Source organism: Hipposideros armiger, unplaced genomic scaffold (genome assembly GCF_001890085.2).
Source record: "Hipposideros armiger isolate ML-2016 unplaced genomic scaffold, ASM189008v1 scaffold_84, whole genome shotgun sequence".
Taxonomy (NCBI): domain Eukaryota; kingdom Metazoa; phylum Chordata; class Mammalia; order Chiroptera; family Hipposideridae; genus Hipposideros; species Hipposideros armiger.
The window spans coordinates 1,277,765-1,298,450 of NW_017731434.1; the positions used below are offsets into that span (position 1 = coordinate 1,277,765).

Here is a 20,686-nt window from a genome sequence, read left to right on the forward strand (position 1 = left end):
CACGCCACTAGTATAACTGCATTTTCCCTTCAGGAGTGCAAATCTTATGTCTGAAAAATTTAAATTTCCTCCTCTCTTTACATAAATATTTTTTAGCTCCTCATTAAGTACAGTGACCTTTGATGATGATGATAACAAACATGTGGAAGAGATGTGTTAAAAAAGAATGATCCCTTAGAATTCAAGAAGGACAAATGAGAAAATAGACCAGAGAACTAACACTGCATCCATTGTAACATGTGATGAACAGCAAGTATAGTACTACAGATGCTGCCAGCACATGCCTTGAAGTATACAAGTAAGTTTATAAGAGTACTTTTATTAGTAATTTAATGAATACAATTAAAATTTACAGTCATAACTTTATGGTAACACTGAGCATATTTCCAAATACCTTTGCCCCATTTTCACTCTACATGAAAAAGAAAATGGCAGAAACTGACATCTGAGTCAACCTTTTATTCATGAATATAAACACAGAATTTGAAAAAAGAGCTCTATAAAGATAAAATAGGAATGGGGCTGGGGAAAAACATCTACGTTTTCACTTACATGAGAATCCAATACCAAGTCGTTGCATAGTCTTCAAACAGTTTCATTCCAATTGACTTTGCATCAAGGGCTTTATTGATACTACTAAAATCAAAGAAAGAAAAAAGATCAATTATTTTTTGACTATCACTAAACAGAAATCTTCTTGCTATGATAAAAGGGATTTTGCAAGCTGCTGTTGAAAGCAAATTTTTAGAATCATTTATCAGTAGTTACTCTTTTCGTAGCCACACCAATTCATGAGATGTCATTCTGGTAAACCTATGAAGGTGGCTATATCTACACACAGAGGGAACATGGCTTTCAAAAATGGTGAGCAGATACTTTTCCAAAGTATACGACATGCCCTTCAATGCTGCAGAAACCTCACCATATGAAATAAATTTAAATGTTAAGATCAGCTTTTAACCTACAAAATCGATTAATAAACATCATCTTTAATTCACCTTCCCAATCCTCTGACAGCTCTGTAGCAGGAAGGCACCAATGGGGCACACACAGAAAAGTGCACAAATAATTAATGCCCAGTTTGATGAGTGATCAAAGTGAACACCCTTATGTAACTATAACATTGCCATCCCTTTCCCCAGGTGCCCAATTATAAAACCTCCCCTTCCCCCAAAATTAACCACAATCCTGACTGTTGTAATAATAATTTCCTAGTTTTCTTTTTAGTTTTACCTCTTCTATATGCATCACAGGGCAATTTAATAAGGTGGTGCTTGTTTTTGAAATTTTTTATCAGTGGAATTGTACTGGTATTATTTTGCGATTTCTTTCACATAGCTTTACATTTGTGAAATCCATCCATGCTGCTACTCTATTCTAAATATGCAGGAACTGCACTATTCTATTTGGACTGCTAAAGTCTTTCAAAAAAGGAAAATCAAATTTTAGAATATTTTTATTTTTCATTTTTAATGCAACAACTGAGCAATGCAATGACACTCTGTGTGTTTGTTTGTGCACACATGTATGTATGTGTGTGTACCCAGGGAATTTTATTTCCCAATAATGTGGAACACCATGATGTGCACAGCCAATGGAAATAGTGAATTCACTTCACTGTAGTTAGCATGTAGAAATTTGACACAGCACTGAAACAGCATTGTCATGGTGGTTTCACCTTTATTAAGGCCCTTTCCCTTTCAAACATCTGGCAGTTTCATTATTTGAGTCATTTTTTTTTTAAACGGTGCTTTCAAGAACACAGTGTTTTTTGGTTTGTCTTTTTAATGTCCATTCACAAGTAAATTATATTAAGGTCTTCCAGTACATTTCCTGATGTCTCATTTCTGTACCTGTTGATAATGAAAGATTTAACCATTTTGAAAAACATGATTGTTCTTTCTAATTTTCCTGGTTTCTCTTTTAGATGCTTTTTTTTAACACATACCAAGTTCTCCAATCCACAGTGACATGTATACTTCATACCACATAATTCTTCCTGTGTGACCATGAACCTAATGGAAGCTTTAGTCTTAGGTACGAAATAGGATGCATCAGAACTGAAAATGGAAATGTAACAAACGTACTTTGCAGCTGCCCTGAGTTCTACAGCGTTTCTTGTCTTTCCCTTCCCATCTTCGAACAGTGTCTTATTTCCAACTGTTAAAGTGCCATTGTCAGTAGAGAAGTCAGGGAAACATCTCTGGAGAACTGTAAACATAAATTAAAATTATGATAATCACTTTTCTACTTCTTCCTACATAATGTCTTTCCTTTCTTAAGTTTTCTGTTATTTATAACCAAGTTCCTGCTAGACAATATGTAAATTGCTCAATATGGATAATTCCTTATTTCTGGATGACCAGAAGATTTTCTGATTGTGCTGAGACTGACACTGAAAGCAAACACGATCACAACCTGAAGTTACATTCTACACTTGATTATTTTATACCTGGTATATTTATCAACCAGCCATAAATAAGTCACACAGCACAGGTTTTCAAAGAATACTGATGATGTATCTCTCATGGTAAACACACTTTTAAAACAGCTACATCTACCTATCTGACTGTATAAATTTAGTTCTATTAAAAAAAAAAAGCTTAGCTACTCTGTGAGTAAAACTTTGAAACTAGAGATTAGTGAATAATTCCTTGGGAAATAAAAGCCGGCTCAAACTTTAGGTTACTACTGAGACAACTAAATATTTATTTGTAAAGAGTTAATAATAATTTGCCTCCCTTCTATCTTTCTCATTTACATGGCTTTTGGAAGGGCTGGAAATGGAAATTCTAAAGCTATCAAAAAAAGCCCACACTTTGTAGATTAGCATAATTTCTGAGAAAACTCACTGTTCAATCTTCTATGTGCTTTTATTGATTAAGTAGAAGCCTTGCCTCTTTACAAATATGTATTACTAAAAATATTTTTAGTTTTAAATGAAGTGGGAAAAGAAATCAGAAATGAATCATTTTTATATTTTTTCATATAAGAAGCACGTTGGTTCGTGTACCTGGCCGGAAGCTTCCAAGGTGTAATCGAAAACCAGTCCTCATAAGTAGAGGGCAAGGAAAAACTAAAGAAAAAGACAGACTTCTCAGATTGGCAGGTGGCATTTTTAATAAGCAGGGGAACTTACTTAGGAGGCTTGGTTTGGACAGCTGCAAGAAGAGTAGATTTTCAAACCCACCCCCCAAATATATTATATATTTTATAAAAATAAACATATTTTATATGTTATTCATACTGGATGAGTCTTTTAAGACATCATCTTTATTAAATCACGAAGACAAAGGTGAATGCCATGATTGTTCTCACTTCCCTGCTTAGAAGACTTAGTAAATTGATGGTTCAGATCATGGACCTCTTGGTAAAAAAAAAAAAAAAAAAAGAAAGCAAAAAAAGTTGTCACTGATTTTGGAAATCATTGTCTTTACCTGTGTTTTTGTCTTGCATGTGCCAATGCAGTCAGATAGCCACCAAAGAGCCAGCTCTGTGCTAAGGAAAACCCCTGCTGACTCCTCAGAGCACGTGCAAAGAAGCGAGCATGTGATTGTATGAGCCAGGCACAAGGGGTACAATGCTGGAAAAGGTCATCAAAAAGATGTGGCCTCTGGTTTGACCCGCTTGCTGGACCTGGGCAATTAGAGGCTTCCCAATCCCTCCCTTGTGCTTAGAATGGGCTCTCTGCTTGCCTTCCCCATGCTAGAAGCTGTTTTAGGATACAGTCTTGAGATAAGAATATGGTAATGAGGCTACCTGGACTGGGCATGTGACTGACCCCTGTTAATGCCTCCTATATCCGTGACTGACCCATGTTAAGGCCTATATATAAACTTTTAAGCTTTGGCGGTGGGTGCAGAAAACTATTTGTCTTGCGGTTGCCCAAGACAAGCCTACTTTGTAAGTTCCCTTGCTTATTAAACCCTCCTTTTCTTCAGTCTCTCCCAGCCCTCTGTATATAGGAGCTGGTGTCAGATTTTACCTGGGAAGCTCCCAAGGAAGTTGCGGTCCAACAAAGCATCACAGATTTCCATGGGTTCATACAGAATTTATACCTGAATATAGCAAAACAATTGATGCAAAAAAAGAAGAAATACATCTTTATAAAGCCTTTCCTGACTTTTCTGGCTAAAAATGATCTCTTGTTTATGCACCTCCATCTTCTGTAGACATCACATGGCTGATTCCTGCAGTGTCCTCCCTATCTCTCTCCTTCTCTTCCCTGGCAAAATTAACACAGTAGTCTCAACCAGCTGCATCTATCCCCACTTAATCTAATCATATTCTGCCTCCACCACTCCATGGAAGGTATCCTCCCAGTAATGCCAATGACCTAATAGTCAAAACCTCCAAATATGTTGTAGTCTTCATCCTGCCAAATCCATTACCTAGCACTGTTCTTGGTGTGGAACGCAGTAAACACTTGCTGTGGAATGCATTCACCTTTTTAAGTCTTTGACATAGTAGGTAACCCCTGCTTCTTGAAGCCCCTTTCCCTTGTCTTACGCACCCAGGTTCTCTCCTGCCTTCCCTGTGCCTTTCTGAGCACTCTTCCCGTTTCCACTGCTTCAAGGTGACTGATCCCACCTACGGAGTCCCCCAATCTTGCTCTACGTATTATTTCTAAGAGCAAGTCATCTAATTTGTGAGCTTCAATTACTAAATATGCTCAATATGTATTTGGAAAAGAGAGAAAATATAAAGATATGAAACTATACAGAGTTCCTACCACCCACAGTGAACTGTGTTAATATTTTGCTGAATTTCCTTTCGGTCTTTCTTCTACAAGAAAAATGTTTTTGAGTTATAACCATATAGTATATGCAGTGTTCTCCCTTGTTTCTTTCTTTTAATATTATTTATTTCCTTTCATGAACACTTTGATAAATGAATTTTATTAGCTGCATACTATTCTATTAAGCACTATAGTTAATCCCCTACTGGGGGGAACGTGCATTGATTGCAGTATTTACCTTACTGTCACCTTCACTAGACTGTGAGGGATGATGCCTGATTAATTTTTTTTTATCAGCAGTGTACATTTTATATTGTGTGATTTAACCAAATTGTACTGATAAGGGCAGGGACTATGCCTTATGCTTTTATACCTATTATATCTTCAGTGACTAATGAGCCATTTTTACCTTTTTGCATAAAAATGTATAGCACTGTTCTTGGCTACAGACACTTGTTGCCTAGGGCTTCCCGGTAAAAGTCAGTTGCTTGTGGAACCGACATCTTTGCTTCAGAGTCTTTAGTGACCCAGTGAAGAGTGAGGGCAGCCTGTACGGCATGGTGTTTGGTGGAAGCTACTCCAGTGGCACCCAACTTTCTGCTCAAGCTGATGACTACTGCCTTTCTTCCATTTAAAAAGAAATATATACTCATTGTGGAAAAATGGAGAAATGGGAAAAAAAAGAAAGAAGAGAGAAAATGCCCAGTGTTCTGTCACCTCCAAAATAACCACTTAATATTTTGGCATATTTCTTTCCAATCTTTTTCTTTGAATAGTGTTTTGTTGGTGTTGTTTATTTTAATTTATACATGCTTGTCATTTTAATACATATAAAACGTTTTATTTTATTTCACATTATAACATACACAATATTTATCATATTTAATAATTCTACAGTATTTCATTTAATGAATATATCATAATTTCTTTAAGCATTTTCTTGCTCTTGGGCATTAGAGTGTTTGCTTTCTCTTTCTTTTTTTTTGGGGGGGGAAGGGGTTCTTTGGAATAACATTGTGGTGGACATCTTTATGTAAATTTTATTCTCTATAGTTAGAATTATATCCGTAAGAAAGGAAAATGAGTGAAATGAAATTTATGTTTTTAAAAAATAAAATATTGATTCATTTAGGAGATATATCAATATTTCAAATTTCAGATTATAAAGACAAGTATATGTCCTACCCTCACTCCCTAAGCAATTTCTGAACAAACTTTTTGGCTGAGTTCAGGGGTTGGTGTGTAAGAGTGTGTCTCTCTGTGTGCTTATGTGTGCTCACAAAGCACCAAATAATCAATCTGATTGGGGTCTCAAAAATCAATTTTCAATCTTTTGTCATATGTGTGTTTATGCAGCTAAACCCCAAAATTCACAGAACTCCAGTGGAAACATCCCTGGCTGGAGTCAGGAGAACGGGCTGCAGCTTGGGCTTCCTTCCATATAACTGGGGGATCGTAGGCAGGTCATACAACTGTTCTTGGCCTCAGTTTCATCAACAGTGAAATAAGGGAACTAAATTAAATAACTTCTTCATAGAACCTGTGCTTCTAAGGTAAAATAATAACCACTTACAAGGTTTGCTTGGAAAAATCGCTGCTGGACAATCATCATCCATTAAAATTTGTGAGAGAGACTAAAATGGAATAAAGAGTATGTTAACATTTCATAGGCTATATGATGACAACTTTACTCTCAAAATAAAAAAAAGTGTCCTTTAAAAATTCAGTTGCATAATAGTTTCACTATTCCAAATTACTCCCCTAATAAAAATAATTGTAAGATCATCACACCCACATATTTGTTTGACAAATTGCTCTTAAATGGACTAACTGGAAATCAATCAAATCAACAATAACAAAGCCAGGCTCATGGAAACCAAGACACATCTTTTAAGACATGTATCTTTTTCTTAGTCACATCTTGAATTTCTAACCCTTAAATTTTCTCTGAAAAAAACAGCATATTCTCTAATTTAGAAGCCATTAGTACTAATTAACATAATAAAGCTTTAGAATTTCCTTATAAATCTTAAACTTAGGTAGGGTTTTGGGGATTTTTTTAAAATGAAAAACTATTAAACTGGGTTTGGAAGTAAAATTCTACTTGTTATTAAGTAGCCATAGAATTTTGACACTGAATTAATGAAATGGTGAATGCAAATGACATTAGCTCCTAGCTCTGGACAGCAACAAATCCATCCAAGTAGAGAATTGGTTAGTGTCAGGAAAGAGTTGAAGCTAATTTACCAGACTTAACAGTCTTGTGTAACCCGCCAAGTCCACAGAATAATATGCTATAAATGGTGTATGTGATTTGTATGTACACGTGCATTTGTGCACAGGTTTTAATGGAATGGTATCTTTAGTAATCGTTTCCTAGAATACGTGGGAACTTTTCCAGTTACAAATGCTCATGTTAGTTACACTTGAGATTGAAACCAAGTCAATTCTCTAGTTTTAAACTTAAACACACATACCTTTTCAGGCTTAGGAAATGGTGACTTGCAGAACTGGCTATAGTATGTCCAAGAATTTTTGTCTTTTTTGTACGGAAATTGCGTTTCCACATAGGTTAAAAATTTTTCTGGGCACTTGGAAACACAGATCTGTGAAGAAAAGGAACACAGTGGTGGGAACTGAGTTGAGTTGAACAAACATAGGAAGTATCTATAAGGTTACTATGGAGAGCAAAGCACCACTTTCCATCTAAGAAACCAGAATCAACTTCTTAATCTTATTGTAAAAAAATGAAATTTCACGTACTAGGTATCAGTCTCTACGCCTTGCCCTTTGATGTTGATGTTCTGTTAAAATAATAAGATGCTGTACAATGATGGACTTATTTTTAACTTCTGTTTTTGAGATAATTGTAGCTCTCTTTGCAGCTGTGAGAAATAATAGTCCATGTACTTTTCACCCAATTTTTCCCAATGGTAATAATTTGCATAACTATAGTACATCACAAATAGAAAATTGATATTGTTACGATCCATTAATTTTATTCAGATTTCACCAGTTTTACATGCATTTAGTGTTTGTGTGTATGTGCAGTTCTATGAAATTTTATCACATGTAAATTCATGTGACATCTACCACAGGACAGTGACAGACTTTTGATAAAACATTTTCTTATGATTTTCTAAATTAGTAGATAAAAGTATAATGTGAGTTTAATTTTGCCTGTGTAGTTTGTGCATTTTCAGGGTAGAATCTTGCTTCCTTTCCTATATATGAATAAAACGGTGATTAAAAATGCTCTAAACATTGGTAATTTATGCCACAAATAACTATCAGTGCCAGTGAATTCTCAACAATTCTCAAAACATCATTGGGGTTTTATTACCATAAGAAGCTAACAAAATTAGGGCTATTGCAGCAATCAATCATTTTAATAGTCTTAGCAACACCAGTCGAATGTGGGCAGAGAGGTCACCAATGCAATTATTTTGTACTAATGAACTTTGGGGACCTATTAATGCCAAACCAGATCACTATGCTAGTCCATAGAGCTGCCGTAGAGTGACTGAAATCCAATTAGTAACTCCACACAGAGAAAGCAGAATCAGAAAAGATGCACTGTATTGGTTTTGCTTTTGTTTGTAAAAATAATTTTACAAAGATCACATTAAGTCAGGAGATGCGCAACCAATCCTTGCACAGTCTCTCCTCTGCGCTCAGTTTCTCCTTGTGAAAGTCTTTTCCACATTGACTTGTTCCATCTCCTACTGTATACTTTGCTAACTGTTTTCACTGGCCAGATTCCAGGTCAACCTCTGCTGGCAGTTACGTAGGTAAAAACACTGCTGTTCAGCTGACATCTCTTTCGCATCTTTGGGTCACATTTCTGCTGTACACAAGGACATTTGGTGTCGACCCCACAGCTAAGATAGTAGGTGGAAAACTAAATGGACACTTCAAGTCTCACACTTAATATTGTTTTGTAGTAGCAGCAGTCCAATGCCTTCTAGAACTTTTGACAACCCATCTCCACATTTACACCTCCATATGTATTTTCTCTTTCAGCCTTTCATGCATACATGTGCACACACACACAATCACATACACACACTCATACACCTCTAAAGGAATTATCAAAAGTTTCACAAATATCTTTCTATGAAAGCTGAAGAACTGTTTAGGGACATTCACAGCATCCAACATGGTCACTTTTTTTTTTTTGAAAAAGGCTGAGGTTATTATCAATGCACATGTCAAAAGTTCACTCTGGTGGGAGCTAAGCTAATAAATCATTAACATATTAGGAGATACTTTACAGACATTTAGACTTTGACAATTTACTAAGTGACTTTGAAAGATAACTAAACTGGTTCCCCTATTGGATATATTTAAATGGATTTATAAAGGTGAACACTGAAAGTACTAATGCTTTCACAGGCATTACATGATGGTAGGAGCTACTGAGTTGGGACCATGATGATTTCTGTATTTATAAATATATATACATACAATGTATACTACACACACAAAAGTGCTGCGTGTGCAACACATAAAAGAAAGTAATTAAAATGGTAAAAATAAAGTGGTTTGTTAAAGAGAAGCACATCAAATTTCATTGCAGACACAAAATGAGCTGTTAAAAAACAATATAGCAACTGCTCTTTACTCTCTGCCTCCATCAGACCAATTTGTTCACTTCAAATAGGGTGCTGATTAGTAGCAATCAACATATAATTAGCCAAAAATGAAGGTCACATTGAGGTTGGGTATCTTAATTGATCATAGCCTGTCCTTTAAATGCTTGTGACACATGTCTGGACCAGGCTGGCAGTTAACAAAAAACATAATGCATAAAAATATGACTTGTGTCACTAGATAAATTATTGCCTGACAGATTAAAAGCAAGTCTGCATTATTGGCAGCTAAAATATATTCTGAGTTCTGAATCTTTGAGTAACCACAAAGAGGCACTTTGAATATCATTTTTCATCATTACTGTTACTTACATTTTCAATTCATACATGTTTAACACTGTAATACAAATTAGGATTTGGTGAGTGAAAAAGAGAGTTACTTGACGGTTAAAACAGCATATTTGTTATGAAGAAAGGATGACCTAGTAAATTTATAAAACAATAAAAAAGCATAATATGCAAGGGTTTTTGTTTGTTTCATCATGGGAATAGTAGATTTATATAGTATAGTGGAAGAATTCCTAGACTGAGAGTAGGAAGATCTTCCTTCCTTCCTTCCTTCCTTCTTATTAATCACCTACTCTGAGCCTGCACTAGGCATTGGGGACACATTAGTGAACAAAACAGATAAAAATCCTTGCCCTCAAGCAGTTTACCTTCTAGTAGGGGGAGGCAGGTAACAACAAATAGGTAAAATTGTTTATTATAAGATGGTGGTAAATGCTATGGAGAAAAATAAAACTAGAAAGGAAGCTAGAGGATGAAAGTTAGCTGTGTGGGATTCCAGTTTTAAATAGGTAGCCAGGAAGGTCTCACTAAAAAAGTATCATTTGAAGAAAAACTTGAAGAAGATGAGTGATCAAGACACAGTTATCTTAAGAAAGTACCATAGGCAGAGAGAAGAGCAAAGTCTAAGGCTCTGAGCTAGGAGCTTTCATGGATCTTTTGAATAACACATGGCCAGTGTGACCTGAGTGACCAGAGGGAGAATAATGGCATATGTGGTCAGAGAATTAGGCAACCAGTGAAGGAGCTAGTAGGCCATTGTCAGGATTTTGGCTTTTAATCTGAGCAACTTGGGAAGTTATAGGGTTGGGGGTGAGCAAAGGAGAGATATAATGTGACTTATGTTTCCAGGGTTACACTGGCTGCTGAGCGGAAAAAAGACTACAAAGGGTTGGGGGTGGGGACAAGGATAGAGGCAGAGAGACCAGTCAGGAGGTTACTGAACTAGTAACTTAGTTCCGTAGGTTTATTAGTTTTAGTCTAGTAAAAATAAATAAATAAATAAATAAATAATAAATAAAGTCTCCTTGAAAAAAGGAAGAAATGATGAAAAGTAGTTTGGTCCAGGGTAAATTTTCAATGGAGACCAAAGGAATTAGCTGACAGCTCACACATGAGTGTGAGAGAGAGAAGAATAAAAAATGATTCCATGGTATTTGGAGTTGTCCTTAACTGAAATAGGAAAGACTGTTGGGTTGGGGAACAATTTTAGGGATGAACTCAAGAGATTAGGAATTGAGTTTTGGACATGACAAATTTGAGATCCCAACTAAATATCCATCTAGAGACATTCATTGCACAGGTGGTTAGATATAAAGGTTTGGGGTTCAGGGGGCAGACTTCTCTGGGACTATACATCAGAGAAGGCAGCACATAGATGGTGTTAAAAATCACAAGACTAGGTGAGATCATCAAAGGAGGAACTGTAAATTTTGAAGAAGACTAAGTTTGGTGGAGGAGGAAACACCAATGTTTAGAAGATGCTGGAAGGATAGAGAGGAACCAGCAAAGGAGGCTGACAGGGAGCAGCCAGAGAGTTGGGAGGAAACACAGAATATTGTGCCCTGGAAGCCAAGTGAATGAAGTATTCTAAGGAGGAGGGACTGATTAAATAGTGCTGTTGGATCAAGTAAATATGGATTGAGAAGTGACCACTGGTTTAATGACATGGAGCTCAACGCTATCATTTCGAGGCAACTGAGTGGGAGTAAAAGCCTGAATGAGAATGAGAAGAGAGGGATTTAGACACACTGTGTAGACTATTCTTTTTATGAGTTTTGCAAAAAAAAAAGAAGCCCAGAGATATAGAGCAGAAGCTGAAGAAGGAGAATATGGGAACCAAGGAGGTGATTTTTTAAGATGGAAGAAATAACAGCATGTTTGTGTACTGATGGGAATGATTTAGTAGAGAACGAAAATGGTAATAATAATAAAAAAAGAAAACAGGAAATTTCTGGAGTCAGACTGTGCTTGGAAGTGTGAGGAAAGATAAGATCTAAGGCACAAATGGATGGGCTAGCCTTTGGAGCACAGGCAGCTCATCCCCGGGAAGAAGAGGAAAAGAAGAATAAATATAGGAACCTTGATGACAGTAAGTGGGCAAGGGTATGTCAGTGTGGGCGCTTTTAAAAGATGTCTTCTGAATGGTTATACTTCCTCAGTGAAATAGGAAGCAAAGTCAGAGGCTGACATGAATATTGGCCGGGAAGTCTTGGAGGTTTGAGGTGAGATAAAAAAGTGTGAAATTGTTTCCTAGGCCAAGGGAATGGACAAGGGGTCTACAGTGTGGTTGTGGGACAGCATATGGGCCCATGTGAAGTTAGCCGTCCTGAATTTAAGGGACTGCTGTGTGTGTTTTCTCCAAGAAAACACAGCTGCCTGGGTTCAGGCATGGACTAGGCAGAGCTACAGTTAGCCAGGAATGAGCGTTGGTCAGGGAAGCACAACTAAGGGGGTGTGGCAAAGGAATTGAAGGTTTTCATAGGGGAGTGATTTTAAAGAGAGGCCACAAAGTCTATGTCAGGTAAAGAGGGAGATGAAAATATGAGGGAACTGAAGGATACTTGGAAGGGGTGAGGATTGGTGGTTTGTAGGTCCTGGTGAGGTAGAAAAATCATTGGAATGTTAGAGAAACTGATATAATCAGATAGTGAGATGTTTGAAATTGAGATTACAAAGGGCGGTAATTATTGGTACTGACAAGGTCAAGGATCTGACCTTGGGAGTGGGTGGCTGTGGTAGAAAAAGAAGGTCTAATAGAGGTGGTCAGAAAACTAAGATGCCAATGTCCCAAGTTGGTTTTAGTCCCAGCAGGAAATAAAATATCAAAAGTTTTTGAGGAAGATGAGGAAAAAAGAATGGAAACAGATTTACAAACAAATTCTAGAAAGATCTTTGGGTATGGTTTATTTGCACAGGGAACCAAGAAGAAGCAAGTAAGTCAGTAGCTACTAAGTTTTTGAGGTAGTTGTGCTGCCAAAGAATTCATAAGCTAACCTGAAAAGGCCTTTGACTGTTAAAATCATCTTCAAGGTGCTAAAACTTGCACAACAGGAAGAGCGTTTCAAAGCTCTATAGCCTCCAAGAGGGCCTATGTCCACTGTTAAGCAATGGTGTGGCCCTGAGGCTAATGAACGTGAAATAACATCCCGGGTGGTTGAGCAAAGGATCATAGGATGCAATGGATAAGAGAGTTCCTCTCCGAGACCACAATCCAGGTCGAATAAAGGACTCTTCTCCAGCGCCACGTACCAAAGACCACTGTGTGTTTATCATCCCCTCCTTTCTGAATAGGAGTTTGTATTCTAATTTTCCCCCTTGCCCATTGTGCGCCAAGACCTGATGGAGAGACTACTACATGCATCACCCAGAGATCCTGGACTTTGGGTTAGAGACAGTACTACATGTGACTCTGGATTGTCTCCCCTGGGGAAATGGAGATTCTGGAGGACAGATGGTTAGACTATGGAAGACAACTAAAGGCTCACTGCAGTTTGTGCCTCTCATTCCATTTGTCCCACGGCACAGAAGAGGCTGTTCAGCCCACAACTACCTTGCTTGATTCTTTTCTTCTTGCATCTAGATGTGAACAAATAAAACTAACATGTCTACGGCACATGAGTACAAATGTAATGTGTGATACTTCTGATCCAAGGCTCCTAAGAGCAGGGCTGCCTTATTCAGCGTCTGTGTTTCCTCCTGGCAGCTGGGTGCAGACAATGAGGACGTGAGGGATGGCAGAGCCCCCAGAGGAAAGGAGCCTGGAGGAGAGTTATCCACTGACCATAACACCTCCTTATGCTGTTAGATGGCCAAAAAGAAACTACTGCATTAAGTCACTGAAAAACTGAGGTTTATTAGTTACAGCGGCTAGTTTCACTCTTTATAATACTGATTTGGAGAAAAAAAATCTCTACTTCTCTGGGTTGTAGTTTGTTCACTTATCAAATTAGGTAGTTGGACAAGACAACCACTGAGGTGCTTTAGTGATGCTAAAATGATTAATTCCTGCTTCATTTTGATTGTATATGAACAAATATGAGCTCATACTCATGTCTTCCCACCTTCCGTAAATTCATTATTAAACACACATACACACACACGCACACACACACGCACAGAACTCAAATTGAATTTCTGACTTTCAGCCAAGTATGTTCAAAATTGCTAATGCCAGCAAGGTTTTTTTTTTTTTTTTTTTTGCCTTACCTGGGTAGTAGGGCACTGTAGGTTTACCATCACAGAGGGACTAGTACAGCTGAAGAGGTTAAAATAAAACAAAATGCTCTTGTTCCTGTTAAGAAAATAGTACAAAATAATCTTTTTTGTGACTGTGGAAATGTTACATATCATTTCAGACCCTGTACACTTTTAATTTACTATGGCATTTACCAATTGGTTTCATTTTCTCTAGAAAGCTGCAATATAGTCCCCAACTCCCTTTTTAGCTGCCTAACATTTAAAGCACCTTTTGGTAATAGTAAAAAGTTGAAATAATCAAATTGTCCATCAACAGGGGATTGGTTAAATAAAAAGATTCTACATCTATAAAATTAAAGACTACATTGCCATTGAAAATAACGTTGAAGAAAATGTTTAAGGCTTGGAGAAATCCTCAATATATTAATTTTGGGAAGCATGTTACCAAAGAGTATTAAGATATGATGTGATTTTAATTTTGTAAAATTAGGCGTAACATTATATGTAGAAACAAATATTATATCTGAATGGTGGAATTATATTTGTTGAGTTAATTTTTTTGTACTTTTATGGATTTCCTAAAATAAGCATGCATTACTTTGGTAGTCTGAGAAAAGATAAATTGAGTGGCATTTCTTCTCTGTTTAAAATTATGGTCAGCAGCACAGTAATAGGACAGGTTGATATCCATTATCACTAGCACTGAGTGAAGTATCATTCTGCCACTTGGCAAGCCATGGTTGTCTTTTGAATCTCAATTTCCTCAGTAATAGTATGGAATAATACCAGCTCTACCCACTTTGTAGTGTACTCAAGATAAGTGCTTGTCCAATTTTAGTATGCATCAGTAAAATTTGGAGCATTTGTTAAAAATCTTGATTCTTGACTCCGTCTCAACCCTTGAGAGCCCAAATCTCTGGATATGAGGTTCAGGGATTCACAGTTTCCCCCTGTGCTCCCCAGTAGGTTCAGATACAGGCAGTCTATAAACCACCTTGAGAGAAGCCCTAAACATTTGAGGAGGATGTTCCCTGCACCTTGTCAAGTCTTCAGTTAATTAATGAGACTGCATACATAACACAAAATGTATAACAGCCTGCTGAATATGATTCAGAATCACCAAGTAGGATCCAAATCTAGGGATAAAGGAAGCTTCCAAAAAAAAATGTGGGCTTGACCCCTGCATCACTTCCATCCTTTTCCTGCCCCTGCCTACATAGGCAAACGGTGGGGAGAGGGGAGGTAGACTGAAAACATTGCAGTTGGTAGGATACAATAATCACAATTAAGAGGATTTTCTGTCCCATCCTCGTTGAAAGAGTGATTGCCTGTTCCCAATTCCAAATTACAGGGGCTCTGAGAGAATTTCTCATAGAGACTGAGGGTACCTGTAGGAAGGGCAGGCCAGTATGTCAGTTTGCAGTTGGGCATCTCTTATATGTCACGCTTATTAGTCAGCCTTCTGTGCCCATTTTAGCAGGGAGACATGAAACCCAGAGACCACAGAGAGTTGACAAAAGCCAATGGGATAGAAAGAGGGCAGCATTGAACTAGCCTGTTTAGGAGGATGTAGAGTCAAGTAAATGGGCTTGCATTTCCCTAGTGGTGTCTCATCTGACAACAAGAAACTGGAGGTGAATCACTGGAGAGGAAGCTGAAGGGGTTGAGAGGAGGTAAACCAAAGCTGATCTCTCAAATCAAAGAACTTTTCAGTGAAGACTTCCCCGGAGAATTTCCACTTGTACGCTGTGAGAGAACCAGGCGTTGGTGCTTACCCCAAAGAGGGTGCTGATGGCTAGTTAGTTATATCTTACCTGCAGTAGCAACAACCATACGGACCTAAGGAAGTGACCTGGAAAGAGACAGATATCCCTTCTCCTTCCATCCCTCACAACACAAGGGAAGAGCTAGAACCAGAAGAGAGGGAAAAGAAGGGAAATAGTAGACCAGGCTCCCTCTTCCACTTTCCTCCCAGAGTTCAAACCTGAGCTAGGGGATTAGAAAAAATGAGATTCAAATTTTATTTTATTTTATTTTTTATTTATTTATTTTTTTAGCTGAGCCATCCTGCTACCTGTTGGCAGCTCAGCGGCTGCTCAGCTCGGGCTGGACTCAAACCGCTGTTGCTCAGAGCTCAAACTCTTGAGCGAGCTCTTAACCAACTGAGCCAGAGATTCAAATTTTAGATTGGGCTACATTGAACTTTTTTTAATAACAGAAAGCATATGGAAATCTATGGAATCTATCTGGGATGCCAAGGTGAGAAGAGATATTTGAAAAAATATTAATAAAATCAATGATAGGGAAAAAATAAACCCATTTCATGTTTGTAATCCCAATGAATTCAGATGGCTCAAGATCTGGTTATAAATTCATACATAATACACATAGGGCTACTTCATGATTCACAAGCTTGGCTCTTTCACCACCCAAGCAGCTATATCACCCACACAGTCTCATGATGCATGCGATTCAAATGAATGAATCAATGCATGTCATGGATCACTGGAGTCTCTTAGGAGTAGTTAAAACTGAATGGTAAATCAGTGTCAAGAGTCACTGTAGGTAAAATTGATTTATAACCTGCAAACTGCTACATAAACTCAAGTTATTCACCAGATTATGCTATCCTCTAGGGTAAAGTTCATATCTTATTCATCTTTATATCCCTGCCTTGCCAACAGCTAGCCTAGTACTTGGCCCATTCTAGGTAGTTATCAAATACCATGGAATGAAGGAGACAAATTCCAGAACAGGTTTTTCAAAATTTTAGAATCCTTAACATCCTTAGTTTTTCAGCACAAATATATAGTCATTCTATTACAGTCTGACTGATATCCTTAAGCCTAGTGGACCTCAGATTCCTCAAGTACAAAGTAGGTGGTGATGGTTGCAACTAAGCAAGTCTGTGGGCATGCCTGAGGAAGTAGTTCATTATTTAGCTTGAATTATATCTCCATCAAGAAACGACAACATAGAAGCAACTGCAAACTACTAGTTTAAGATGGTATACCATGCACTTAAGCCCACCTTTCTTCTTGCCTGAGACTCATGGAAAGAAAAGAATGAAAGTACAAAAAGGAAAACACCTCATCTTTCCAGCTAAGGATGTGGAGGATGGGATCTGCTCACAATTACACAAGGGAGGTAAATAATTTCTGGAAGACAGAAAGCATGTGAGTGTGTTGAGTGATAAATGCACTATAAGGGCTACAGGAAGGGTGGGACATGAGTTGCCTGTTAGAAGAGAAGGGTGGGACACAATTCACCTGTTAGAAATCATGAGACATGTTGGGCTCAGAGTTGAGAGTGAGAAATGTGGCCGAAAATGACAACATTAATTGAAGTTTACAAGCAGGTCTATAGTGCAAATCGGCATCTCTGTGCTTCTCCTGTACCCAGACACTTAGAATTCTAGCATCCAGGAAAAACAGAAGCCTCTTTTAGTGAATGAAGCTTCTGGGGATATAACATAGGCTTTTTGTGGGGTTTGGTGCCCTAACCTACAACACTTCATATTCTGGCATTTTGAAAGCTCATGACTGACAGCCAGCTTCCCACCGGTTCAAGCTGCAGTGAAACCAGACAGCTGGCATGGCCCTGCATCACCCCACACAGGACAGAGGCTCACTGGAAAACTGACCTGCTAACACAGCAGTAGAGCAAATTCACACGAGACCTCGTTCTTCTTTCTTTAGTAAGAATGGAAATGTTGCTTCACTTAGATGCCAAATTGATGCAAAACTTAAATGGAAGAGCTTTGTCCTCTTAATCTTTCCTGTTTCCCTATCTGAGGAGCTCATACTGGGGACATAGGTGTTTCAGTCTGTTCGGTAACTGTGCTGCCTCAATGTTCAAAGTTTTAACACAACCTTTATAAGCTGAAGTTTTCGTAGTGGCCAGAAGGTGGCATCAAAATCAATCAAGTTCTTGCTTTTTAGTGGAAATCCCAAAGAATAGGATTGTATACTCAAGTATCATGAATAACTTCCCTGAAACTCAAAAGGCAGAAAAAGTTACACATCAACAAAACGCTCCATTTTCCCTGGAGGGCTCTGTTTTGAAAAGTCGCAGTATTTCTCCTAGCATCCTTTTGGCTAGGCATGGATAAACAAAGCAAGGAATGGCCAAACTCTACATCCCAAACACTATCACACCATCACTAAACATGGAATTTAAGCTCCATGATAAGGAATGTCTTTGAGAGTTGAGAATCAAAGCGTTGCTTTAAATATATTATAGCACTAACAAGTATAATGTTCTAATTGTTATAGTCTCACGAGTATTTTCTGGACTAAATTGTTTGGGATAACTAAATTGTTTATACATCCTCACAAAATACATTTCATTTTGGAATGGAAATACACATACACACACACACATTTATTTGTGTGTGTTTTTAATTTAATGATACTTTTTACCAGTTTATGTTCAAGGTTTTTAGGACTGGATTAAACATGTAACATGGAAAACCAATTTCACTTCAACTCTACTCAATGTATAGTCTACAGAGTGTAGGATTTGGGACTAGAACATCCTGCTTGTGCCATTTAGTAGTCAGCTATACCTGAACAAGTACTTTAACCTTTCTGAATTCCAGTTTTCTAATTTTCTTTGTTTTTAAATTTTTTTTCATTTTTTATTTTTTTAGGGGAGAGTGTGAACGCAGTCCCCCACTACCACAAATTATGCAGTTGAGTTTCCCACATTTGGGAAAATCGTAAGGGTCAGCACATCCAGCGAGCAATGGACAAGCCTCGCCCTGGGAAAACCACCTTTGTGATCATGGTATCTCCCCTGCCAGGTAGGTATAGTTTCCTAATTTTCTAAATGAAAGTAATAATAATGATGCTCATTTAGCAGTGTTGTTATGAGAATCTGATGAGATCTTTACACTGACCTGCATCTTGGGAGCAAATCGCTCTCTTACCTGTGCTACCCTTTTATTCTCATTCAACAATTAATTGAATGAGCACCTACTACAATGGCAATGTTTTAGAGGCCGAGGATACAAACAGTAAAAGAGGTAGAGAAAGTCCCTGATTTCAAAGAAGGTTGGCTGTAGTAGGAGGAGATAAACAAGCTAAATTAATAATCAGGATAATTTGGGGAGTGATTAAGTACTCAAGACAATATATCAGGGTCTTGTGCCAGAAAGTAACCAGGGAAAGAGATGGTGGGAGTGAGTGTAATGCTTCAGGTGGGATTGCCTGAAGAATAAAGTATTATACTTTATTCTTAAAGAAGTGCACTGAACTGAAAACATTAGATTGAAATCCATGATTTTTTAATTGTCTAGTTCCTAATTTAATTTTTCAAGGTTTATTGAGATATAATTGACATATGACATTGTACTAGTTTAAGATGTACAATATAATGATTTGGTATATGTAAATTTTGCAAAATGATTACCACAATAAGTTTAGTTAACATCCATCAATTCAGTTACAATTTTTTATTGTAATGAGAACTTTTAAGATCTACTCTTTTAGCAACTTTCAAACACACAGTACAATGTTAACTATAATATCACCATACCGTACATTACAGCTCCAGAACTTATAACCAAAAGATTTTACCTTTTGACTACTTAAATCCATTTACCACGATGCCTCACAACAGATCAGTAATCACCAATCTGTTCTCTGTTTCTATGAGTTCAGTTTTTTTTAGATCATATATATAAGTGGGATAATACAGTATTTGTCTTTCTCTATCTGACCTATTTTACTTGGCATAATGTACTCAAGGTCCACCCATGTTGTCACAAACGGAAGGATTTTCTTACTTTTTATGGCTAATAACATCCTATTTTATATATATATATATATATTTATATATATATATATATATATATATATATATAAAACATTTTCTTTATCCAACACTTAAGTTGTTTCTATGTCTTGACTATTGTATATAATGGTGCAATGAACATGGAAGTGTGGATATCTCTTCAAGATAGCGATTTCAATTCTTTCAGCTATAAACCCAGAAGTGGAATTACTGAATCATGTTAGATCTATTTTTAATTTTTATAGGAACCTCCATGTCTTTTCCATAGTGGCCGCACCAATTTATATTCCCACCAACAATGCACAGGGGTGCCCTCTTGTCTACAACTTTGACAACACTTATCTCTTCTCTTTTTGGTAACAGCTATTCTAACTGATATGAGGTGACATCTCATTGTGGTTTTGATTTTTGTGTATGGTACAAAATAAGGGCCCAATTTCATTCTTTTGCATGTGGTTATCCAGTCTTCCAGTACTATTTAATGAAGGAACTATCCTTTCCCCATTGTATATTCTTGGCTCCTTTGTTGAAAATTAATTAAATTACATGTATTAATAAATTTACATGTAAATTTATTTCTGGGCTCTCTATCCTGTTCCATTGATCTATATGCCTGTTTTTATTCTAATACCATACTTGTTTTGATTATTATAGCTTTGTAATGTAATTTAAAATCAGGATGTGTGATGCCTTCAACTTTGTTCTTCTTCCTCAAGACTGCTTTGGCCATTTAGGGTTTTTTATGAATCTCTTAGGATTGCTTTTTTGTTTGCTTGTTTTTGTTTATTTGGGTTTTTTTTTTTTGCTATTTCTATTTAAAAAATGGTATTTTGATGGGGATTATATTGAATCTATAGATTGCTTTGGATGGTATGACTTTTTTTTTTCTCAAAGATTTTATTGGGGAATTGGGGGAGGGGAACAGCGCTGGGGAATCGGGGAAGGGGAACAGACAAGTTGCTGTCCTTTTGTTCTTCAGTCTAGTTGTGGAGGACGTTGCTTCACTGGCCCATAT

At 37.3% G+C, this 20,686-nt stretch overlaps 1 protein-coding gene across 5 annotated transcripts in view; it reads right to left on the reverse strand.

The window, feature by feature from the left end:
* The window catches only part of SLC44A5 (solute carrier family 44 member 5), a 334,991-nt gene that overhangs the window by 36,782 nt on the left and 277,523 nt on the right, over positions 1 to 20,686 (reverse strand). For 4 of the 5 annotated variants that reach the window (XR_002124199.1, XM_019644059.1, XM_019644056.1 and 1 more), the window contains exons 5-9: positions 13,885 to 13,969; positions 7,216 to 7,344; positions 6,312 to 6,372; positions 2,088 to 2,211; positions 553 to 636 (exon numbers count right to left, since the gene is read on the reverse strand). Coding sequence is in view for 4 of the 5 variants with exons in the window: in XM_019644059.1 (XP_019499604.1) it covers positions 553 to 636; positions 2,088 to 2,211; positions 6,312 to 6,372; positions 7,216 to 7,344; positions 13,885 to 13,969 (483 nt within the window). In the remaining variant the exon portion in view is untranslated. The remainder of the gene's footprint in view (positions 1 to 552; positions 637 to 2,087; positions 2,212 to 6,311; positions 6,373 to 7,215; positions 7,345 to 13,884; positions 13,970 to 20,686) is intronic. The other variant, XM_019644057.1, reaches the window with a different exon arrangement.